At 33.0% G+C, this 17,500-nt stretch overlaps 1 protein-coding gene across 5 annotated transcripts in view; it reads right to left on the bottom strand.

Moving 5' to 3' along the window:
- LOC106881857 (transcription factor AP-2-epsilon) overlaps window positions 1–17,500 on the bottom strand; it is a 447,939-nt gene that overhangs the window by 366,141 nt on the left and 64,298 nt on the right. For all 5 annotated transcript variants that reach the window (XM_089355568.1, XM_089355563.1, XM_089355566.1 and 2 more), the window contains exon 2: window positions 13,788–13,829. Coding sequence is in view for 2 of the 5 variants with exons in the window: in XM_089355563.1 (XP_089211689.1) it covers window positions 13,788–13,829 (42 nt within the window). In the remaining 3 variants the exon portion in view is untranslated. The remainder of the gene's footprint in view (window positions 1–13,787; window positions 13,830–17,500) is intronic.

Genomic DNA, 17,500 nt, shown 5'->3' with positions numbered 1-17,500 from the left:
CCTATGTGTTCGTTCCGTTGTCTGTAGTTTATTGTTCTAACGTCCTGTACCCTGATATGCATGTATATACACATGTAGATGTAAGTATGTACATATATGTGTGTATACATGTATATATATTCTTTGTATTATATATATATATATATATATGCGTGAGTGTATATATATAAATATTATGTGCGTGTGTGTGTGTGTGTGTGTGTGTGTGTGTGTGTGTGTGTGTGTGTGTGTGTGTGTGTGTGTGTGTGTGTGTGTGTGTGTGTGTGCTTGTATGTATATATCCTATAGTTCTGTTTGCTCCCTTACACTTCGGGCATAGTGTAATATTTCAAGCCTACCACAAACTTAAAATTTTGCTACATATCTACTGTTGGCATATTCAGGTAGTTAAGTAGTTTTCTTCGCAACAGCGGCCTGTAGCCATGTGCTGTTTCCACCTCCGCGCGCGCGCCCCTTTGTGTAAACTGTACGGGGCATTAATTATGCGTTATAGTCCTACATGATGTTTCTAGTTCCGGTAACCTCAACACGTGGTCTAGGGGCTCTTGATTTGATGATTTTTAAACGCACACATATGTATATACATACATACGTACTATATGTATGTATGTATGTATGTATGTATGTATGTATGTATGTATGTATGTATGTGTGTATATCTATGTATGTATGTATGTATGTATGCGTATGTATGTATGTATGTATGTATGTATGTATGTATGTACGCGTACATAAAATGGAATCAGCGTATTATGATCACTTTGGTACCGAACATTTTAGATAATAATATTCGTTTGATAACTTCACCCCTGATTGTAATTGTTTTTGTCTGATTCTGTTGGAGCACGTGTTTGTGTTAGTACTTTTTGTGTATATCGGTGGAAAATCGTGTGTTGAGTTGCTTCCCTTTACGTCAAATGTCAAATTAGAGATCAATCAAATATATATCTACCTGTGCAGGTATCATCGGATAAATTCTTTGAAAATACCGCCCTCAGCATGGCCGCAATCCAAGTATTAAAACCAATAACATAGTAAACGTGTAAATATAGTTCACTGCTTCACCAAATTGTAGTTCTAACAGCCTAGGTGTCTTTTGTTGCGATCCTTGTCATCTCAAGTTCAAACCTCACCGAAGTCAACTTTGCCTTTTATTTTCCAATGGTCATTACGTACCATTGTAGTATTGTGGCCGATTAACAATTCCTATAGTGCAGTGGTTCTTAGTCTAGCATGGCATCCTGCTGTCTGTATTACAAGATGTCACTCGGAACATTGCGTTTTTTGTTCTTTTGTTCTTTAAAATAAGTTTTGTCCTTACAAAATATGCACGATTTATTTAAATCATTTAAAATAAGCTATTCTAGATTTTCTTTTATTGAAACAATGTAAATAGTTTTTAACACTATTTTTAATTTTAAAGTATTGCCATTAAAAAAAAAACATCTATTTCTGTTTACAAAGTCTTTTACTCATCACCAGTTCTCTAACGGATACTTAAATTGAGATTGCTGCAAGCGAGGTACCTAGACGGGAAAAGGATTTGTTTATGAATGGTGTAAATTTTTACTTATCTACAATACATATATTGTAAAGCTGTCCTGAATACTTTTGTATGTTTCTTGGGGAACACTAAAGAATAGGTATATAAAATAGTTACCAGTAATTTGACAAAAGGAATTAGAATTTTTGTCCGATTTTGAATTTTCTCCTCCAAATTGTAGCTTCATAACAGCAAATGAAAAGAAGCCATTTTGATTTCACTAATTACAACGTTTCGTCTAAGTATGTTCATTCATACTAGATCACTGTCTATTTTCTCGCCCTGTCTTCTTGTCTATCTGTCTATTTCACATTCTATTTATTCACCTATTTGACTATCAGTAAACGTGTCTATTCAACTGTCTACTTCGGTTTATGTCCCCATCACTGTCTTTTTCCATTGTCCAACATCTTCCTTGTATATCAATCTATTCTGACAAGGAGTGACTCGGCGTCACTTATATGGACTACGAAAGCTTTTAACCAGAAACAAACATTTTTTTTTTTTTTTTGTCAAATACTATTTCTGAATGGTTGGGTCTAATTAGTCCAGTTGCTACCAGGATGAGTCACGTCTTTACAACTATTCACTATGAAGAGTGTGATAGTATGATGAGGAAATCATTCGTTGGCAGGATATTGTTTAATTTCCTTGCTTTATTTACATGTTTTATCCATATATTAAAAAATGGTATGATATCCTCGGGATCCGTTTTAAAATGTTTGCTTTATTTACTCACCCAATACCTATTTCTCTCTCTTTCTCTGATAAATACTGTACATCTCCGTTATTGGTGAGATCAAGAAAATGGACCCCAACCAGTGACAGTTTAATATCATTTAATATACACAGGATTTAAATGTGGGCTACTATAGGTTTCATATTCTGATATTATATTTTTTTCAGACTGAAAATATATGGCTGCTCTCTGAAGAAAAAGTGGATATGAACAAAAAAAGGAAAAAAAAAGTAAACGATAAAAAAGGGAACGAGAAACAATAATCACAGAGCAAAGAGAGATAGAAGTAGTATCCCTTTGTTTTGTTAGATCGTAAACTAACAATAGTTGGTTTGATTTGGACACTATAAAGACTGCATGACTAATCCGAAGAGGGCTGTTTCTCGTTCGATAAGAGAATCTTATCGATGTGCTTGCATTGAGTGAAAATCTCGGATCTAGTAACCAATGTGTCGATGTAGTCCTCAAATTTAAAAAGGTTATGACTTCTTTCGGTTATTTAAAGCCTCCATCTCCTCGATCCATTTACGTAAGTCGTAGATCGTTCTACGATGCTTCACTGCAGGAGGTGTTGTGGTATAGTAGGTCCCAGCTATGGCTACTTAGTGGTTTTCTCCTTATCTAGAAGTTGAAAATAAGTCTGGCGGTTGGAATATTCCATTTTAATGTTTTTCATGCCAAAGACTTAGCTGTAAGAGACTTTCAATGTATGAACTATTAAAAATTCTATTAAAATGTTTCTCTTACATATAGGTATCCGAAAAATGGTTATCAATCAGACAAAGAATATTCCTTGAGACTTTATGATTCTTTGAAATTTATTTCACAAATGTTTGCGCTTTTCTTTCATATGTTATAAGTTTCGATCTTTCATTCAATGTTAGGAAAGTTTACATTCATGAATAAGCTCCTTTATATTAGAATAACGATATATATATATATATATATATATATATATATATATATATATATATATATATATATATATATATATATATATATATATATATATATATATATATATATAATTTATATATACATACATCTGTGTGTGTGAATGTTTATGCTTGAGAGAGAGATTGTGTGGGGTGGGTAAGAACCTATGTAGTTGTGTGTTAGAATCTGTAACTTCGTACTTTACAAATCTCATTTTCCCAATTGTAATTGTTAAAGCGAGATATTTAACCATTAGGTTGCAATAAACAACAGTTACGATCCGAAATGATAATAATAATAATAATAATAATAATAATAATAGTCTGTATGAATTTTACTCTCTATATTGAGCATTTTTCGCGAATTTGCAAATATACAGTTCACAACTCCATTCGTATGCAAACACAACTTGTATGTATATATATCTATGCACTTACTTTTATCTACATTTGTAAGTCAAATCATTCATATCAGGTAATATATTGAATAAGACACTAACACACACATGTATGTATCTTTATGAAGGCAAAACATATGTAAGCACTATCTGAAATGCATACAATATATAACATACTGGTAAAACAGAGAACAATTATGAGTTAAACTACAACAAAACTATGAAATATCAGAGGGCAGTAAAACATAATACGATAATAGAATAATAGGTGAATAAACATTATCATAAATATAATTCTATAATGGATTTCGGGAAATTCAAACAATAAATAAATAAATAAATAACCTTATCAACATATACAAACATCTTGAAATAGTTTCACACATACGATGCCATACATGCACGCATATACGTACTTATATATATATTTGTGTGTGTGTGTGCGTGTATAGATGCATGTATTACATGGTGACAGCTGCATTTCATAATCTCATGAGGTACAGGCAGGTAGTAGTAGTAGTAGTAGTAGTAGTAGTAGTAGTAGTAGTAGTAGTAGTAGTAGTAGTAGTAGCTACAACATATGGCGTGATGAGTACACGAATGATTTAGATGCAGGAAAGTCAATATGCAGATGTGAAACCGGTATATATATGGCTTTTCTTTTTCAAACAAATAGCATACAAATATGTGTGTGCGTGTGCGTGTTTGTATTAATATAACTACGCACAGAGGCGTGTTTCCATTCACACATACACAAATATGCGTGTGTGCGAAAGGGTGAAGCCGCGTGGCTTAATGGCTAAGGTATTCGGCTCTCGATCGTAAGGTCACGAGTTCGCTATCCGGTAGCGCATTGCGTCCTTGAGCAAGTCACTTTATTTCACGCTGCTTCAGTCCACTCAGCTGGCAAAAATAAGTTGAACCCGTAATTCAAACGGCCAACCCCATCTGTCATACTGAATCTCCCTGAGAACTTCCTGAAGAGTACGAGTGTCTGTGAAGTGCACATTAGTTTCACGAGTAGACTCTTTCGTTGATTGGATCAATTGGAGTGCCAGTTTGGAATGGGGGTTTATGGATATGTATGCGAAATGACAGTGTGGATACGTCGTTGGATTGAAAGTTTGGTCTTGTTTGTTGCGGCTTACTGTTGTTTTAGTTCAATGAAGCTTAGGGCTATTGCACACTTGCTTGAGTTTTATGAGAAAATTAGTCATCCAGTTTGATGACTTAATGGAGTGGTATATTGCAACATCTGAGTTGAATTCCCATCTTGTTACACCGAAAACAATAGAACTCAATTGCAGCGTGGAAGGTGTTTATAAGCCATTTAAAATAACACACAAAAGCCGTCAGATTTACTTCAACATTTAAATTTAATTTGCCAAAATATTTTCGTCGCTTTGAGACCGCGACCTGTTCACTGACAAAATTCCGTGCTGCACGGTTAATGTGTGTTTCTTAAATGGCTTATAAACACCTTCCACGCTGAAATTGTTTTCGTTCCAGCACACGATCTCAGATCAGGTCACTTGCTATGCAAGTACATCTCCGTAATAGAAGAACTGTATCTTCAAAAACCTTCAAAATGATAATAGTGCAAGGATCCATTGGTTGGCTATTGCAATTGATCGCTCTCATTGCTAGTACACCAAATGACAGGATAGTACTTACAAGGAATTTCAATTTCATTGTACTCAACGAACAACTACCTATCTGTCCGTTTGTATATATGTATGCTTATGTGTATGTTTGTGATTACCGCTGCAGAGTCATGCCAAAAATAATATAGCGTAAATTCGATGAATAGAAAAAAACAGTTAAATAGTTACAAAACTGAAATCCTTACTAAGATCGAAGTTACTGACAAAATACAGAAAATAAGTCGGTGCCCCAGCTCCACCGCAGTCTCCATACTATAATCAGTAAAATAATATATACTCGTTTGTTTGCATGTGAGCGCGCATATGCATTTGTGAGTGTTTTTGAGTGTTTGAATTCATCAACGAAATGCAGTTCTTCGTTCGTATTTTACATGAATGTACTAAATGACCTCATATAATCGTTTACGTTAAACCAGTTTTTAAACTCATTTCGCTTCCACACCGCCTCATTTACAATTCACTTAAACTTTAATGGTTCGATTGATATATTTGTTTATATGTTTATTTATCTGCTTTTCATAATTTGTCCATTTTATTTTCATTCTATTTTGTATTAATATTCGCTTTTGCACTTATGCATTGCGTTCGTTTGAACATTTGTATGCTGCATTTTTCTTTATACGTTTGTATGCATATTTCTTTGTACGTTTGCATGTATTTTTCTTTGTTACTTAACATTACAAAAAGCAACGAACAAGAAAATGCTCCCGCTCTCACTCCACTGGTGTCAACATTTCACCTCGAGGGAAGAAATAAGAAATGAAAGTAAAAGAAATGTATAAGAATTACTCTGTTATTGCCTGCAGGAACTACAATACTGAAAATGTTTGAGAATTACTAGTAACTCTTATTTTTGTTCTAGTTGTACAATCCTACTCTGTTTAGATTGTTGCGGGAGTGGTATTATTATTATTATCATTATTATTATTATTATTATTATTATTATTATTAGTAGTAGTAGTAGTAGTAGTAGTAGTAGTAGTAGTAGTAGTAGTAGTAGTAGTAGTAGTAGTAGTAGTAATAGTATTTTTGTTGCTCTTTCTTATATTGACCACTGTCTCGTCTCAATTGCTAAATAGTTTTCTACGTAATTTCGTGTAAGGAAACGTTTTACACCCATTCGTTTTTTTGTTGTTGATTTTTCTTTGTGTTATACCTGATCAGTCCAGAAGAAAGGACAATATCCATTACCGTTGCAGAGCCTTTAGAGACCCCATGAGCTTAATGCTATTAATGATCTGCTTTAAACTGTTGCGAGTCTACACCTGTAGACAAGACATTTACTGGCAAGCTTTTTACTTGACGACGATGACGATGACGACGACGGTGATGTTTCTGATGATATTTTTTTCTACTCTAAGGCACAAGGCCTGAAATTTGGGGGGAGGGGGCCAGTCGATTAGATCAACCACAGTTCGCAATTGGTACTTGATTTATCGACATCGAAAGGATGAAGGGCAAAGTTAACCTCGGCAGAATTTGAACCCAGAACGTAAAGACAGACTAAATACCGCTAAGCATTTCGCCCGGCGTTGCTAACATTTCTTATTTGTTTATTGCCCACAAGGAGCTAAACATAGAGGGGACAAACAAGGACAGACAAAATGAGTCACTCAATTACATCGACCCCATTGCGTAACTGGTACTTCATTTATCGACCCCAAAAGGATGAAAGGCAAAGTCAAATTTGGACTCAGAACGTAACGGCAGACGAAATACTGCTAAGCATTTCGTCCGGCGTTGCTAACGTTTCTGCTAGCTTGCCGCCTTCTGAAAATTCTTTTTTTATTTTAGGCACAAGGCCTGAAATTTTGGTGGGAGGGAACCAGTCGATTAGATCGACCACAGCACGCAACTGGTACTTGATTTATCGGCTCTGAAAAGATGAAAGGCAAAGTCGACCTCGGCAGAATTTGAACTCAGAACGTAAAGACAGACTAAATACCGCTAAGCATTTTGCCCGGCGTGCTAACGTCTCTGCCAGTTCGCCGCCTTGATGTCGATGATGATATTGCGTTTAATGTTGACGTTGATATTGCTATTGATGTATATTCAACAAGTGGTAAAATTGCAATTGTTACTGCTGTAGACTTTGAAACAAATATCAGTTTCATTTTCAAACATCCCATTAAGAACATCCCAACCGTGACCATTCTGGCAAGCTTCAGTCAAGTACTGAAAACGTCTCAAACTACTCTTGGCGGTTTTCATATAAAAGTTGCTTATATTTAAAATTTATCAAAATAGAAATTTAGTTATGTGCTCTTGTGTCCTGAGATCAAAACCTACCTACAAGCAATTTGAACTGTTTCTCCATGATACACGTGTGTGTATGTGCATTAGGAGTTTCGTTTGGGACACCTTGCACGTGAATGATTTTTCTAATGAAGAATACATTTGAGTTACTACTCGTTTCCGTCAACTTCCACGTTGATATGGAACCAGTTAGGACCAGCCTAGAGTCGTAATAATTGATTCCTGTTTCCCTGTTCTGTCACTACATCTAGCTGCTTATGCCGAGAGGGCAGGAACACCTTTATCACATTTGAGTCAATAAATATACATATCAGTTGAACGTCCAACTATCCATTATAGTTGAACAAGGAGACTTAACACAGAGCCGCAAGTGAAAAGAACCCTTCACAACGGGTATTTCTGCCGGAAATACCCGTTTATTAAATGTCTTAAGATGTTTAATCTTTATTGCCTTCATATATCTCAACATAAACATATATATATACATACGTACATATACACTTATATATAGATATATTCTCATATACATACATACATATATATATATATATATATATATATATATATATATATATATATATATATATATATAGGTCTATATATGTTTATATATATTTTGATATATATATGTAGATATATATGAATATATTTGTTTAGATATATATGCACATGTCTATCTATCTATCTATCTATCTATCTATCTATCAATACAAAGTATATGTGTGCGTGTGTGTGTGTGTGTGTGAACACATTTTGTTAACCAAATTCAAGCGATGGAGCATTGTTTCTTTATTAAGAAACATATCCATCCTTCCTCATAGAAACAATACAAATAAAAAAAATTACATACGAGCACATATGTATCCAACGGGTTTTCGTACGTGTTTTGTACATTTATATAAATACATAAATGTGCATTCAAATGTAATATACATACACACATATATATACATATATACATATATATATATATATATATATATATATATATATATATATATATATATATATATATATATATATATATATATATAAATATATATATATATATATATATATATATATATATATATATATATATATATATATATATATATATATATATATATATATATATATATATATATATATATATATATATATATATATATATATATATATATATATATATATATATATATATATAGATATATATATATATATATATATGTATGTATATGTATATACCAAAAGACCCACTCGCATCAATGCACGTCACATAAAACCATCTACGCAGAAACAAACTCTCAGTTACCCATGCCAACACACACACGCGCATTTGTTCTGTTTCTTCTTCCTAATTGAAGGATACCAATAAAAGGGAGAGGCCTTACTATGGCAACAACAAAACCAATAACAACACACCAACAACAAATTCAATTTCAATGAGAAAAGCTATTACAAGGAAAAAGGAAAACTGCAAAAGCCTCAACAAGAAAACAATGAAAATTTTTTAGCCTGAATTCTACCCACCTTAAAAATGAATAAATATGGAAATAAATATATGAATAAAAATATATAATCAAATTCTTGATAATAAAATAAGGTTTTGAAGGATATCATAATCTGTGTGCTTCTTCGTGTATACATACATACATATATATATATATATATATATATATATATATATATATATATATATATATGCTGACACATTCGCACACCTATATATATATATATATATATATATGTGTGTGTGTGTGTGTATATATATATATATATGTATGCATATATATATACACATACATATTACTCCCAAATATGCGTATATGTATGTGTGTGCTCGTATATATATATATACACACACATATATATACATGTACATATATGTATATTTGTGTGTGCATATCTATCTACTTATCTATCTATCTACTTATCTATCTATCTATCTCTCTATCTATCTATATCTATATATATATATATATATATATATATATATGTATGTATGTATGTATGTATGCATTTACACATATATAGATACACGCATATATACATATATATATATATATATATATGCGTGTATGTATATGTAAGTGTGTAAATGCATATATATATATATATATATATATATATATATATATATATGTATATGTGTGTGTATGTATGTATGTATATTATATAATTGTGTGTGCATTTATGTATAAAAGAAAAAGATATTTTTTTTCTTCTTGAATACATGAAATTACATTAACCACGTAATTACGATAAAGAAAACGATGTTCATGATGACGATAAGTTGATGATGATGATGACATCAGTGATAACAGTAAGGACAACAACAACAGCAACAACAATAGCATCAACAACAAGAACATCACAACAAAGATTTTGATGATAACTACAGCAACAACGATAATGATAATTATTGGCTATTGACTAACGTGAATATGTATGTATGCACGTACATAGGTGTATGTAAATATGCGTGTGTGCGTGAACGTATGTAAGAGTGTGTGTAGGTGTGTGTGTGTGTGCGCGTATGTGGGATGAATTTTCTAGAGATGTATTATTGCCCTTCAGGTAAGACGTCTGTGCGTGAGAGCTTTGAACGTGAGCCGCTCAGACAAGTCACATAATCGTGATGGGGTAAGATCCGGGACCAAAACTATTATTATTTTATTTCCAGTAAAGGAATACAAGGTTCGAACTGCAGTTTCTTCCCTCAAGGCACCATGTCTCTCTCTGTCCCTGCTACATTTCTTCTTCTGAACCAGCCTCTCTTTTAACATTGATATAATAACGACGTTCATAAATAAATAACAGCAACAAAACCAACAAGAAAAACAATAACGATTATTATTATTATTATTATTATTATTATTATTATTATTATTATTATTATTATTATTATTATTATTATCATCATCATCTTTGTTGTTATTATCATGGTTGTTATTATTGTTGTTGTTCTTATTATTATTAGGTGGGTTTTTGTATGATTTTTATGGCACGAGTAAAGATTTTTACATGAAAGCAGACTGAACGTTTTAGCTTTTTCCCCACAAGAAAATGTCTCCTCGTAAATGCCGTTGTTACAACCGGAAGTCGACGCAAGGTTCAGGACAGACTTAAGCGACGACGTGATCTCTCGATATAGCCTCCAATCACCAAGAACACCCACCACTTCCACTCTTGCTACAGTGACTACTATTACGACAACAACAACTACTGATAGTACTACTGCTACAAAAATTCATTTTGGCAGGCAGCAGAAAAAGTGCAAAAGTAATAGTGGTATATGACTGGTATTGTAAATGAGGTCATTCCTTGCGAGACTTTTCAATTGAACAGTAATAATGTATAATAATGATATTTTTATACAATAACAGTTTCAATGAAATAATAATAATAATAATAATAATAATAATAATAATAATAATAATAATAATAATAATAATAATAATAATATACCAGGAAACCCCAAAATGGCTGAAGTTCAAAAGATAGTGCTCATGGGAACTGCCCATATCCTACATAAAATACTGTCTATGTGATCTCAAATTTTAAAACATTCTCTAGAACAACACTGTACAAATTCAAATATATGGTACCCTAGGCATAACACCTACATGAACTCCTAACTTGTTGTCTCTTGAGGTCTCTGGGTGAGACTTGGATCCAACTTGTACAAATGCAAAGCAAAAGTCAAACATAAAATGATGATAATAATAATAATAATAATAATAATAATAATAATAATAATAATAATAATAATAATAATCCTTTCTACTAAAGGCACAAGGCCTGAATTTTTTTTTCTTTTTTTGTAGCGGTGGGGGTAAGTTCATTACATCGACCCTAGTACTCAACTGGTACTTAATTTATCGATCCCCGAAAGGATGAAATGTAAAGGTGACTCCGGCGGAATTTAAACTCAGAACATAAAGACAGACGAAATGCAGCTAAAAATCTTTCCCGGCGTGCTAATAATAACAATAATAATAATAATAATAATAATAATAATAATAATAATAATAATAATAATGATAAATCAAGAAACGAAAAAGTATGCAGGTGCGGTACTACAATGAGATTCTCTCTTTCCATTACTTTTCGTCATTGCGAAAATTCCTCAGACAAGCAAACTGAGATAAGCCAAGCATGACTATGAGCTTTCCAAAACTAAGCTGAATATATATATATATATATATATATATATATATATATATATATATATATATATTTATATATAGTCACTTGTTATGTATGCAAAAAATGAAGAAGATCTGGATTTTTAATGCAGATATTCAATGTATTTAGTGAGGATAATGGTATGCAGTTTGGGAGAAATAACTCTACAGAGTCAATTACGAAAAAAATCTCAAAACATTAATTGAGATTGTATAAAATTAGTTCAAAATGATATCATGAAATTACTGACATATAAGAAGGGATAGAAGTACCTAGGGACGTAGCTGCTCGATTACGTAATGCATGGAGAAATGAGAGAGAAAATCTCCAAACGTACATCAGGATAATTCGAAAGGTCCTCGAAACAAAATTAAACGGAGGGAATATTATCAAGGCAATGAATACATGGGTATTGTCAATACTAAGTTTTTCCACGATTTTCGTAAAATGGAGTAAGACAGAGTTACAAACGTTAGAAGAACTAAGAAAGTCACAATGCACAATGCGAACACAATGCACAATGCTCCACATTACGAACTATATCAACAAGCTTTGTCTACCAACAAAAGAAAGAAACAGAAAATTGTTATACACGAAATTCAATGTTAGTACAGTTATATTAGGGCTGCTAGGTAGTGCTTACGTATCTCGTAACGTATTGCCAGTATACAAAAACATAGAAAAGAAACCACTACATGTACCCAATGCGCATAGAGCTACACTTAGCAGTGAAAGCTCCCAATGAAGATAAAAATTGCAGATAAGAATGGTTCTCACAGGCAAAATAATAGATCACAGTACTTGACTAGTACTTCGTCAATTCTGAAAGGATGAAAGGAAGTTAAACCCAACGGAATTTGAAATCAGAACGTAAAGAACCGGAGCAAGTATCTTAAGGCGTTTTTCCATCCCTCTAAGGATTCTATAATTCCACATAAAAACAACAACAACAACAACAATAATCATAATTTCTGATGTAAGCAGAGGGCCAACATTTTCGTGGGGAGCGGTATAGTCGATACCATCGACTCAAGTACTTGACTTGTAATTTATTTTATCGATCAGAGAAAGATGAGTGGCAAAGTTGGCCCTGAAGGGATTTGAACAAATAACGCAATAATGCAAATTTTGTCCGATACTTAAATGATACTGCCAGTTCACCGCCTTCATGATAATAATAATGGTTTCAAATTTTAGTTCAATGCTAGCAATTTTACGAGCAAAGGAGTTAGAGATTACATGGACCTTAATGCTCCACTGGTACTAATTTCAACGAACCTGAAAGGATGAAAGGCATAATTGACAACAGAAGAATTAGAACTCTAAACTTAGAAAATCTGAAGAAATTAGGCTAAACATTTTATCCGACACTGACTGGTACTTATTTCATCGATCTCAAAAGATGAAAGGTGAAGTCGATCTCAGCGGAATTTAAACTCAGAATGTAAAGACAGACGAAATGCCGCTAAGCACTTGTCCAGCGAGCTAACCATTCTGCCAGCTCGCCGCTTCATTCTGTCGATAATAACAATATTTCTTTCTTTATAACTGCCACAAGTACAAAACTTGGTGGACATTGCAGAAATAGCTTACAAAGAATGTGTTGAGTTTTGCCCTGAAACTGAATGTTATGAAATGGAAAGTGACGGTATAGATATCACACAAAATGTAGCATTGTCTCAAGAGAAGGAACCAATCGAGCACTTGCATGGATTCAGGATTAGCCTGAGTACCAAGAGTGGGTTCCTTATCAAAGATGTATTTCCCGTTCTAGAGGCGTTCACTGAGAACATGTGTATTCACTCGGTCATGTTCATCCTCTCATTTCCCTTTCAAGAGATTTTCTGAAGGGCAATAAAACCCTCTTTATCTTCCTCTTCTTGTGGAAATGGAAAAAGTGACGAGCGATGGGGTCAAAATAAAAGGTGTCTACTTTTATTCGTTTCAGTCATGTCCACCATGAAACCTCTTTCGTCAAAGCAGTATTGCCTGTCTGTGTTGGCCAAGTTAAATAAGAATAATGAAAGTTATCTAAAAACGAATAACAAAGGAACTGTAATATTAGAAAGATTTTATACTCGCCTCTAATTCAGTCTTTACATCTAGCTTCATAGGAAGAGAGTTCTATAAAAATAAAGAAAGCAATATTTAATATATCATTCTCTCCTGCAATCGATAACAATAGGAAAATACGGTTAGACAAAACTATCACGATAATAATGAAGCATTGGAATCCTGAATACATATCACAATTGATATTGTAATACGTAATAAACGATACCAATTGCAATGATGAACATAAAATTAAACAACGCTCTCACACATACCTATGCATGTATGTATGTATGTATGTATGTATGTATGTATGGATGGATGGATGGATGGATGGATGGATGGATGGATGCATGCATGCATGCATGTATGTATGTATATATATATATATATATATATATGAAATTAATAATTCTAACTATTTCCTGCCTTATGATTATTGACTTCATATTTCCCCTTTATTGTGCCTTTATTGTATCACGTTACTTCTCTATTTCCCATTCTCCGTTACAGGACACTATTTTCTTGTTTACGCTATTTATTGCTTAGTACTGCTTCCTCTCTCTCCTTCCCATTTGGTCCACCTCTCACATATATCTATCTAAGTTACCTTTCTTTATAATACTTTCTCTCCCTTTCTTTCAACACTTTCGCTATAGCTGCTGCTTTCTCCTTTAACGTTTTTTTAGTCTTCCATTTTAAGATGGAAGGTTCAGCTTCGAGATAGAATTTAACGAATGGTTATCTTTAGTGTGCCGAGTGTTATTTTCTTTGATTTCGCTTTACATTTGTTTCGTTTCGTTAACAATGCTGTTGTACAGTACACTTCCCAAACTACAGTTCATAGTTCCCAAACTACAGTTCACACTTCCGATACAAGGACGTACAGTATAAAGAAAATCGAAACCAGCAGCACCTTTGAAGATTACTGGCAATGCATTAGATTCTTTGCTCATGTTTCCGTCATTAAAAAAATACTATATTTCGATTTTAAAATATTTGTTTTTCTTTTACTTGAATTGTTTAATGTAAATTTGGTACTTATTATTATGTGTCCCATTTTTCCAAAATATTTGCACCAAAAATCTTCCACGACAACGGAAAATTCACAAAAATGGCATCACAGTCCTCAGTATTGACATAAAGAACTTTACTACACTGTATTCAGAGGCAGATGGGAGCCGTTTATCAACTGGAAAGAAAGTTTTGTGGGGGGTTCCAATATGTATAATCTGGGGACATTCAGCCTTAAGTACTCGTTCCTCATCCCGTTTGTTTATTACTATGTCAAGAACATCTCTTCGACATGGTTCATGTTTTTATACACTCTTGCAGGTTTCTCATATATATCTCCTCAGGCAAATGGTATATGATGCTCTTATTTTTTTGTTTTGTGTTTTTTCTTATTGTAGTGAGGAAGCTAGTACAAAGCGGTGTTGTAAGTGTATGACTTTGTATAAACAACAACGGATATCCACCAACAGCTTTCATATATATATACATGTATGAGTGTGGTGTGTGTATGTGTGTGGTATGTGTGTGTGTGTGTGTAATCCTTCGGCTCCATTGTAGGATTCTATAATCACAGAAAAACTCAAATGCTTATACGATACACACATGTACAAACTAAGTAGTATTTGGAGAGTAAAAAAAAATTAGTAATAAATGCTAAAGTACATAACGAAATACATGTAAAAGCAACACAAAATTCATATATAAATATAAAAAGTAATTAGAAACAAAAAATAGAAAGGAAAAAGACTAATACGAGGCAAAACAGAAAAAAGGAAAGAAAATGGAGAGAGAGAGAAAAAAAAGGTAAAAGCAAAATATGTCAAATTAGCCAGAAGACAAATTCAGTGTGTTGAAGGAAGGAAGATATATATATGTTTTCTCAGTTCTTTGGATATATAATATTGTTTTATTTAAGAAAGTACTATATTTCATAAAGGAACGTTATAAATATGGCGACTGGTTTGTGTTGTACATTAATCATGAAAACCATCCAAATTACAGATGTTGGAAATGATTCTTGATAAAAGAGTTCAGACCGGAAGCCACGATTGAAAAATCTACATTATTCTGTTTTATTTTGTATTACTTACTTTTTAGACACATACAGTATTTATTATTTGTTGTAGTAGTAGTATTATTCTTTTGCAAACAGCCAGCCCTCAAAGCAATTTGATAGCCACAGGCGTGTGGGTCTGCATGTATATGATTTTATGTATGTGCGTATGTATGTACGTGCGCATGTCTGTATGTGTATACTTGTGCATGTATATGTTTATATGTACATATATTACACACACACACACATTCGCCTGTACGGACGCATATATATTTTCGTGTGTTGTGTATGTAGCTACGTGTATCAGTGTGAGCATATGCATACTTGAATCTAATTCAAATGAGCATTAATATTTAAACTCAGATAATCTTCGGAAAGCAGAACATTTCATAATCTCTTTCTTAATCATTGAAATTGATGGTTTAAATATATTTTGGTTTTGGAAAAACCATAAAAGGTATTTTCTTTAAAAAATAAATTTAAAAAACGCTGAATATTGCAAAAGAAAAATACGACATATATATGTATATATATATATATATATATATATATATATATATATATATATATATATATATATATATATATATATATATATATATATATAATGGGTTTTTTTTCTATTATCATTACTTATGCTGAAAGTGTATGGCGTCGTCAAAGCATTGGATTAGATATAAATGGTATAGTATAGAATTTGTGAAGGTATGTGGCCTGGTGGTTAGGGCGTTGCACTGGCGATCGCAAGTTCGTAGTTTCGATTGTCTAACCAAGTGGTATATTATGCTTAGCAGCAATAAAATTCATTTTACGTGGCTGTAAATAAGTAACCTTGTAATGGACTGGCGTTTCGTTCAGTGTGGTGTGTGGGACTATCAGTTACTAAACGCTATGTCTTATTCAATACATGCTCCTGAGATAAAATCTTGTAAATGTTGTCTTTGAAATACATTAGTCAGTGTTGAGTTTCATCAAGCAATTGTCCCTTAAAGTAAACTGAATTCACATGATATTTTCTCTCCGCCAAAAACACATACAAAATGGTACCGATATTAATCGCACTGTTATTGTGATTTAGTCACAGTTCAAATCTGATTTACCTTTTATTTTTACAGTCATTGGACGGCTACCATGTTGTAGCACCGCCTTTAAGTGTTTTAGTCAAGCATATCGACCCCCAGTACTGATATTTTATCCAAGTTTGGTATTTATTTTATCGGCCTCTTGAGCCGATCTGCAAAGTTAGGGGTGCATAAATAAGCCAACACTAGTTGTCAAGTGGAAGTATGGACAAATACATAGCTATGCCCACGCTTATTCATTGAGCCACAACTAAGATTGGCAGAGTTTCAGTTTTCAACGATCTGTCTATCTGTTATATTTGTTCATAATCGTTTTCCATCATAGCTTAACAACAATAACGATAACAACAGTAAGCATTAAACTGGTTCCCTTACTCTCATTATACCAATGTCCTTTGTGTAGGAGGGTATTGAATATCCTAATTGAGTACTAGTTATATTCTGTCAAGCGTTAAAACTTGAGGGGGTAAGTATGCCGATTTGGAACAAGATAGTGGGCTACTTTCTTACAGACAATTTATTATTAAGGCGGTGAGCTGAAAGAATCGTAAACACGTCAGCATTTCGTCGCAATTCACTCTTCATCCTTT

This window comes from Octopus bimaculoides, chromosome 7 (assembly GCF_046866305.1).
Source record: "Octopus bimaculoides isolate indiv1 chromosome 7, ASM4686630v1, whole genome shotgun sequence".
In the NCBI taxonomy this organism is placed as follows: Eukaryota; Metazoa; Mollusca; class Cephalopoda; order Octopoda; family Octopodidae; genus Octopus; species Octopus bimaculoides.
This window is presented reverse-complemented; position numbering and strand designations above follow the sequence as displayed.